At 42.6% G+C, this 9,067-nt stretch overlaps 1 protein-coding gene across 1 annotated transcript in view; it reads right to left on the minus strand.

The window, feature by feature from the left end:
* Nucleotides 1-8,328, minus strand: part of LOC133456591 (potassium voltage-gated channel subfamily KQT member 2-like) — a 73,469-nt gene extending 65,141 nt beyond the window's left edge. Inside the window, exon 1 of the mRNA XM_061735086.1 lies at nt 7,994-8,328. Coding sequence (XP_061591070.1) covers nt 7,994-8,328 — 335 coding nt within the window. The remainder of the gene's footprint in view (nt 1-7,993) is intronic.
* Nucleotides 8,329-9,067: the final 739 nt, after the last annotated feature.

The following is a 9,067-nucleotide window of genomic DNA, read 5'->3' on the forward strand; positions in this document are numbered from 1 at the left end:
GTTTCTCATCTCCAAATCTTGACCATTAAAATATACTTCTTCTTTACACATTTATCGTTTCTGCAACTCATATTTGGTGTTTAAATGGGACAATTTATGACAAAAATCAACTTTTCTGTTCTTTTCTGTGCAATGTTAACTTTCAACTTGCATATTCAGGTGCAGTGATGGATTATTGACATATTTATCAAATAGCAGTTTTATTTTGAAGTGTGGTTCTGTAAAGAGGAAGATAATGTGCTGAATCATAGTGTGACTGCATTATACAAAATGAAAAGTTTGTTGACCATAAACAAACTAATTAAAGCTTAATCCCTTTGTTTTGAATAGAGTAGCCCTTGATTTAATAGCCCCCTGCATGATATTGATGTGTGTAAGCAAGATAACAGCTTTTTAAGGTTTTTACTATAATGGTCTAGCTGTACATTTCATCTCTAAACGGCCTCAGAGTGAAGCATCTTCATCACCTGAAACACAACACTCCATAACGTCTCTGCAGCTTGGCAGCCCACATCTGTCTGCGATATTGTCCTTGTACATCCCCATCCCCCCGTTCGTATACAGCTGCACAGCTCAGCACAATAGTACAGAACTGGATCACATCCTCGATCTGTCTCCTAGAATCACTTAACAAAACATTTTCTGTGCTTTCAACTGACGGATCATCATCCGCTGTCTTTGTTCGCCCTCCTCCTGCTGCAGTTCTTCCCTTTTCATAACATCTCTGTGCTGGAACAACGGTGCACAGCTGAAACATTTGATGTCACAGAGCTAGAAAATGCTTTTCTCTCTCACTCAAGCTCGTAATAAGACCAAGATCAGGGATGTTAAAAGCCTGAGTTCTGCTGCACAGCAGGAAAACACAGCATCACTTTGGATGCAGAGACGCAGCTATATTTGATTATTTCACTAGATTAAGTCTTTCCCTTAAGGAATTCATCCAATAAAGAACTGAGTCAACCTGTATTTCACAAGAAGCTTAAGCTTTGGATTCGCAGCAGCGTCCTTGACCGTGGACCGCCGTGTCTCTTCGTTCTAACCGTGTTTGGACCAGCAGCAGGACTGGAGGCGAAGCGTAGCCTTGGTCTCAGACAGCCAGATAAAGAAAGAGGCAGAAAGATAGAGAAGCCAAAAGCAACAAGGGAGAGCAACGGGAATTTACAGTTTGTTCTTGTGTTCCACATATCGATCCTTCACACACATTACAAATGAGGCCATGCAACATAACACCTGCTTTTCCATAGAAAGTCCATCAAAGAGGAGAAGGATGTTGTAGCCAGTACTGGAGTTGAGGGGGGATGAGGGGGGATGAGGGGGGATGAGGGAGGATGGCATCCCCCCTGAAATAAAAACAGTCAAAATCATCCCCCCTGAAATAAAAACAGTCAAAATCATCCCCCCCTGAAATAAAAACGGTCCAAATCATCCCCCCTGTAAAACTGTCATCCCTCCTTTCCATCCCTTATGTCATTTCATCAATGAATGTGGTTTTACTGATATTTCAACATTTAGAGTCATCACCAGAAAAATAACACCAGAAAAATAACTTATTTGACAATTTTCGCCTGTTTCAAGTAAATTTTCACTTGAAATAAGTAGAAAAATCTGCCAGTGGGACAAGATTTATCTTCTCATTACAAGCAAAAAAATCTTGTTCCACTGGCAGATTTTTCTACTTATTTTAAGTGAAAATCTACTTGAAACAGGTGAAAATTGTTGTTTTTTCCAGTGATGAATCTTGTTTTAAGTGTAATGAGATTTTTTTTTACTAAAATGAGACATTTTAACTAGAAATAAGACAAATATTCTTGGTAGGATTTTGAGTTTTTTGCAGTGATCCATTTTACTTATCCTGTGAAGGACAGAGTCATATTGATAAGTTCAGAAAAGTGTTTTTATTGTTGTGTTTTGATGTATTTGATGTAAGCCCAGTGGATATTTAAAGCTTACAGAAGGCTGCATTTAACTGCTGCTATGTCATTCCTGCAGTATTTCTGCAGGTGTTTTGGTCACTGCTATTATTTGTAATATATTATATTATTTGTAATCAGCACAAATTATCTGTCCCCATATGATAAAATCCACCATCCCCCCCTGATTCTTTTTTACAACTCGAGTACTGGTTGTAGCATTGGAAACATTTGCAAAGCTTCACCTTAGTTCAAGGCAGCAGCGAGGAGCCAAACGCTTCTCCTTTTGTCACGAGAGATAAGGAGTGATATGACTGACGTCAGCCCATGATAGTTTTATAAATCTCCAGACTGAAAGTGGAGAGTAAGGAGATTAAATGAACTGTGTTACTGAATAATGTATCGAACACACAAATGGAATAAGGGCAGAGTTGCACCAAAACTGTATCAGGATCTTAAAGGACAGATGACACTTTTTGTACATCTTAAACTGTTTTCTTTCAGATGAAGGGATGGTTTTGAATGCACGCACATTTCCCATCACTGTTTCTCAGCTGAGTTTCTTAAATGGGCTCAAAAAGCTGTCAAAACACATCACGGAAAGCTGCTCAGCGGAAACCTCGCAAGAAGCTAAACAAATGGTAAAGGGGTCCTCGCCGGCTACTATGGTATTCAGTTAATATTTCAGAAGCAGCCAGAGGGCCTATGTAAGAGCGTGTGTGTGTGTGTGTGTGTGTGTGTGTGTGTGTGTGTGTGTGTGTGTGTGTGTGTGTGTGTGTGTGTGTGTGTGTGTGTGTGTGTATGCTTCACATTAAAGCATGAGCTTACTTCAGCCGTCTCAGGGGGGGTCGGTTTGCTGCACACCGTGAATTTCTTAACACTATGGCCATTTCACCTCCTCACTACCAAACATGCAGCATCGCTGAACTGGAAGGGGCCTTGCATGACTGCAGGATGCTTTAAAACACAGTTTATGGCATCCATTTGTCAGCTGAGCGTAGAGCTAATATTTAACACAAAACTACAACAGTTTACATCTCAGGACTGAAAACTGACATGAAAACTTGCATGACTTTGCATGCAAGTTTGAGGCAGCTTATGCAAACTTTGCAATGATTTCTGCATTACTAACATCCGCTTCGGGCAAATATGAGGCAGGGAAGATCTACAAAGGAATCTTAGCTTCTCTTATCCATGTCCTGACCATCAAAGTAGGCTTATTTTTTACCGCCCATATTTCAAAAAACGCATGTCTAAATTTCTGCATCACACGACTTTTCTATGCTTGAGAGTAGGGGTGGGCTCAAATCAATATCACGATAAATTGGGCAGTTTTACTTCGATAATGGTAAATGTACGATAACCCTTAGCCAGCAACAAAAAAAATCTATTTTCAGATTGGCTGATTGTTCGGTGACTCCAGACATCTGCCCTGAGTTGAGAGCTCAGCGCCCAGTAGCGTGCAGTGACTCGTTTGTAAGATGGGTTGTTGGAGTTACTGTGCACTGAAGTTAATTTTCTTATGCTGAAGTTAATTTCTCAGCATAAGAAATGCCATGTGTGGCGTGAGAGAGTCTCACACTAGACAGCCCTGTTACGTCAGCCGCTTCTTCGTTTGAACCATCAGCCATTTTAAGCCATTTCCCCGAATCTCGCACTCAGAAGGCACGCAGATTTTTTCCAGTGGCCAGCCGCGGTACTGCAACAAAAAATCCCATGGGGCCCAGAAAGCTTTTTTCCCATAGACCGCAATAGTAAAAGAGAAGCCTCTAAAACCTCCAGCTGTAATCACCGACAATTACTAATCTTTGTATTCTATATTTTTAAGTCATGGACTTTATATCCGTCAAAAATGTTGTATAACGGCCAGAAAAGTCAAAGAAAAGTCTCTTTCTGGGCGTGACGTCACGGCTGACGTCACAGCCGTGTCCGTGCATTCCATGGATGTTTATATTAATATATATTATGTAATTATATTATATTAATACATTAATAATATATGTAATACTATACATGTAATAATATATATTAATTCATATATTATATTAATACATATTATATTAATATTCGCGTCATTGCCCCGGGGCATGATGGGAGGCCCCAGAGCATCATGGGAGGTGACTCAACTGCGCATGCTCTATGGGCCCAATAACGCGGAAGTAAACCCGGAAGTCAGGAACTTTTTCAGCGTATGCGCTGAGTGAGCAAAATGCATTGAAATGAATGGGCGGCCATTTTCGATGTACCATCCAGTTCTATAATACATCCATTGTTCAGACTGGATGGGTGGAGTCACGTGATTACAAATTGACGTAGTCGCAGTGAATGTTGGTAAAGGTAAATTTTCAGTTTATCGCCCAGGCCTACTTGAGAGTCTTTACTTGAAGATTTAAAGTCACTGCCAACTCAAAAACCCTATCATTTTATTTGAGGGGTCTTAAAGGGGACCTATTATGAAAACCAGGTTTTCTCTGTCTTTAACATATATAAAGTGGTCTCCCCTCAGCCTGCCAACTCAGAGAAGGAGGAAAGAAACCAGATTCTGCAGTGTCTGTTCAGCCGCCCGGATGAGCCGTCCAGTGTGATGTGGATCTACGAGCCAATAAGATTCTGCTCCTGTCGTTACGTAACGACAGAGTGATTTACATAGTTTGGCCTCCGATGCGTGAAACCACGCCCACAACTAACTCCGCCGGCCGGAGCTTCCGCCATTTTTTCGTAGCGGTGTATCGCGTCATTCAGCAGCCAATCAGCACAGAGCCTCATTATCATAGCCCCGCCCACTCAGGATCCCGCATAGATAATGAGGTTAGAGAATGGGAAGATAAAGACATGGTTTAGAGGCTGAATTTCTAATTTATTTAGCAAAAACTATCAAAAGCTTGTTTTTAAGACATTCAAGGCCTGTTTAAAATAGGCATTAGATGCCATAATAGGTCCCCTTTAAGTCTGAAAAACACGTAGTCAGGTAGCCAATCCGATTTGCCACATGCTGTGACATCACAGACCGAGATCAGAGTAGAATTACTCAGCTTCCACTTCATACTGGACTGCATTTGCTCTACGTACATCGGAAAGTGGAGCACAAAGGTTTAAAGCAAATTTCAAAAGAGGGGGTGGAGTTGAAAGGCAGACTCCGCCGCCTTAAAAAGTTAGCTGCTATGACCAGAGCAGTGAAGGCATGGTTTAAAAAAGAGCTTGTGTACCATCTCTGTGGAACTGTCATCAAACTGTGCAGCAGTGAGTTAATTAAGACCTCAGGAAACTGTTTCAACTTCTGGAAAAAAGGTCATGTCGGCTTCAGAGCTACTCTATGCATCAACAACACGTCGCGTTAACACAGCATGGCCGCCAATCTTAATTATTTTCCTCTTTGATATGAAGACTTAATCTGGATCTATTGGATTCAACTTTGATTTTTAAGGGGATAGTATGAAAATATGCAGAAGAAACAAGAGCCATCAGGGGCTCTGGTTTGCCCTGTTGCCTCATGGGTTTGGAAATAACTTTGAATGGGAGGGCTAACAGACCTGGGGCCTCATTTATAAAAGAGTGTGTAGGATTCATACTAAAAGTGCACGTAAACCCAAAAGCCGAAAATGGCGGGCGCAAAAAAAAATCCGGATTCATAAAACCGCGTGCACGCACACCTGCATGCAATGTTCGCTTTATAAATCACAGTCCAGCTGGAAGGTTGCGCAGCTGAATTCGGGTCATATCCCGCCCTCTACACGCCCACTTTTTACCATAAATGGGCAATGCAAAGTAGTATTTGCATATGAATGACCCTGCTGAACATGCGCAGCGGCTTCCTGCAGCCTGTTTGGGCGTCAGGATGAATGAGACGTGTCGAGCCACCGTGCCACTGAATTTCACAGAGACTGAGATAGAGATGTTGTGGATGAGGTGGAGGACAGGAAAACGACATTATTTGGTGGTCACAGTAAAAGTATAAATACTATATAAATAGTATAAAATAAAGCGAGTGAAAATAAAACGCTGTGAGGCACAAGGGCACAATTTCCACTGGGAACAGGGGGGACATGCCCCCCCCACTTTTCAAACTCATGCTCATGCTTTGACCTTAATAAGAGTATGACATGAATCTGGCTTCATTTCACCACCTCACCGCCTGCGTCGCCAGTTCCCCATATCTCAAGTAAGTTCCTACGGGAGGGTCAGGGTTGCCGTAGGGATACGCAGATTTTTCGGTTAGTTTTTTCTTTTTAAATCCCAACCTTTGCGTAGAAGGTGGCTTGCGCATCTTTCAAGCCCTGTTTTGTGCACAAGGGAGCTTTATAAATGAGGCCCCTGGAGCGCCTACCATGACGCAACCCAATGCACCCGTCTACCCATGTCCCATGTTGTCATTTGTTTTGGGCTGTACTGGAATCATATATCGTTTTGTTGGAATGCTGGCTCCATGACAAATAAAGAATCGTATCTCTTTTTTCAAAATGTACGGCTAAAGCCGTTAGGACTGAGTTATATGCCCCCTTGTGGTCAGAAAAAAGATATGTCTACATACAGTGGCTTTAATAAAAGTTATTCTTTTCTCCAAAAGATTACCGGCATCATGCTTTAGAATTAACTGTTGAAAAATCCCAAACCTCCACGACCAAACTCACAAAGATCCATCCTTCCCCAGCTACAACAGAGCATTAGAGCGGCCGGTTTTCTGCAGGATGTTGGAGATTCTCCCATCTTGCATGCCCAGCCTATACCAGACTCTTAATTATTTTCCTCTTTGATACAAAGACTTAATCTGGATCTGTTGGATTCAACTTTGATTGATTTTTTTAGGGGACAGTATGAAAATATGCAAAAGAAACTGCCTCTGGACACAATTGGAAAGGCTTACAAGGTGTTATAGCAATTCTGCAATCATCAGTGACTCTTGTTTTCCCTGTTGCCTCATGGGTTTGGAAATGACTGAATGGGATGGCTAACAGACCTGGAGAGCCTACCATGTCCCATGTTGTCATTTGTTTTGGGCTGTACTGGAATCAAATATCGTTTTGTTGAGATTCTGGCTCCATGACACATAAAGAATCTTATCTTTTTTTTCAAAATGTACGGCTAAAGCCGTTACGACTGAGATATTTGCCCTCTGGTGGTCAGAAAAAAGATATGTCTACATACAGTGGCTTTAATAAAAGTTATTCTTTTCTCCAAAATATTACCGGCATCATGCCTTAAAATTAACTGTTGAAAAATCCCAAACCTCCACGACCAAACTCACAAAGATCCATCCTTCCCCAGCTACAACAGAGCATTAGAGCGGCCGGTTTTCTGCAGGATGTCGGATATTCTCCCATCTTGCATGTCCAGCCTTTCCCAGACTGCGTGCAGCTTGTGTGCTGGAGTGAGTGTGCAGGAGGAGTGTGCAGGAGTGCGCAGATGGAGAGAGACTGCACCGTCAGGTCGATCAGTGCGAGTACCGACCCGGCCCTGAGCTGTCCACACGCCGGTGCTGAAACCCCCTGCAACCCCTGCAACACGGTCCGCTCCGAAAAAAGAAAAAAAAAATGTGTGGATTCAAATTCAAGCACGTGTCGGAAATGAAACAGCTGTGCATGAAAATGCCATGCACAAAGATCCAGACTGCATGCATATGAGTTCTGGCGGAGTTCTGAAGCTGCGATACCCCTCCTTTATCCTTTATGATCAGCAGCTCTAATGCGCCATTTCAACATCAATACAAGCAAGTTGAGCAAAAAAAAAAAGAAAATGAGGAAAAAAAAAAGGAACAAAACATATATAAAATGGAAAAAATGTAAAATACTTGAATGAGATCTTGTATTATAACATTTAATATTCATAATATCTTGCTTTGTAAGCTGATGTGATTCGCTATTATTGTTATTTGTAATTTGTAGTAATTATTCTTTTCCTTTAATAAAGAAAAAAAACACAAAATGGACAAAAAAACCTCAAAACATAAAAAAAAAAAAAAAAAAAAAAAAAAAAATCAATACAATCAAGCGCACGTCGTGGAAAATCATCAGGTAAAGGAAAAAAAAAAGGCGTTAATGATAAGATTCAACATGCATTTAAGCCCCCTGGTCCTGGAAAGCACTTACACATAAGCGTGGTAGATGAACGCCCATCCCCGCGGTCTCTCCAGCGCGTTGTACAGGAAATTCTGCAGTTTCCGATAGCTGGCGTTTTTCTTGTTGGGTCTGGGTCTGCCGGGTCTGCCGGAGATGCTGGAGCGGGGTCTGCTGAGGATGCTGCCCCGCTTACTGCTCTCTGGAGCCGCGATGAGCAGCGCCCCGTCCCTGCTGGAGTCGGGGGCCCCCGGCCCGTCGGGGGCCCCATCGGGGGCCCCGGGGTCCAAGCCCACGAAGCCCACCCGGTGCTTCTTCTCCCCGGCCTGAGTTGGGAAGACCCCGCCGTTGAGAGGTTTCTGCACCATCCTAAAGTCCAGCCGACTCCGAGGAGGAGCTGTCCGTGTCCTTGCCGCGGGGATGCATCACCGGTGCTGAGGGCTGAGTGTGTGTGAGAGTGTGTGTGTGAGGGAGAGAGTGTGTGTGAGTGTGTGCGCTGCTGGGGAACGCAGGCGGCGGTTCCGCGTTAAGTCGACGGCGTAGGGTTACGCGGCGACGCACACCGTACGGTGTCATCTCACGGTGTTAAATCCACGCACAACGTACGTGAAGGAAGGAAGGAAGGAAGGAAGGAAGGAAGGAAGGAAGGAAGGAAGGAAGGAAGGAAGGAAGGAAGGAAGGAAGGAAGGAAGGAAGGAAGGAAGGAAGGAAGGAAGGAAGGAAGGAAGGAAGGAAGGAAGGAAGGAAGGAAGGAAATGATCCTAAAAGAAAGAAAGAAAGAAAGAAAGAAAGAAATGAGCCTAAAAGGAAGGAAGAAAGAAAGAAATGAACCTAAAGAGAGAGAGAGAAAGAAAGAAAGAAATTAGCCAGAAAGAAATGAGCCAGAAAGAAAGAAAGAAAGAAAGAAAGAAAGAAAGAAAGAAAGAAAGAAAGAAAGAAAGAAAGAAAGAAAGAAAGAAAGAAAGAAAGAAAGAAAGAAAGAAAGAAAGAAAGAAAGAAAGAAAGAAAGAAAGAAAGAAAGAAAGAAAGAAATGAGCCTAAAGAGAGAGAAAGAAAGAAAGGATACATTCCAGTTGATGACGTGCGTCGCCGCGTACCCTACGCCGT

This window comes from Cololabis saira, chromosome 12 (assembly GCF_033807715.1).
Source record: "Cololabis saira isolate AMF1-May2022 chromosome 12, fColSai1.1, whole genome shotgun sequence".
Lineage (NCBI taxonomy): Eukaryota > Metazoa > Chordata > Actinopteri > Beloniformes > Belonidae > Cololabis > Cololabis saira.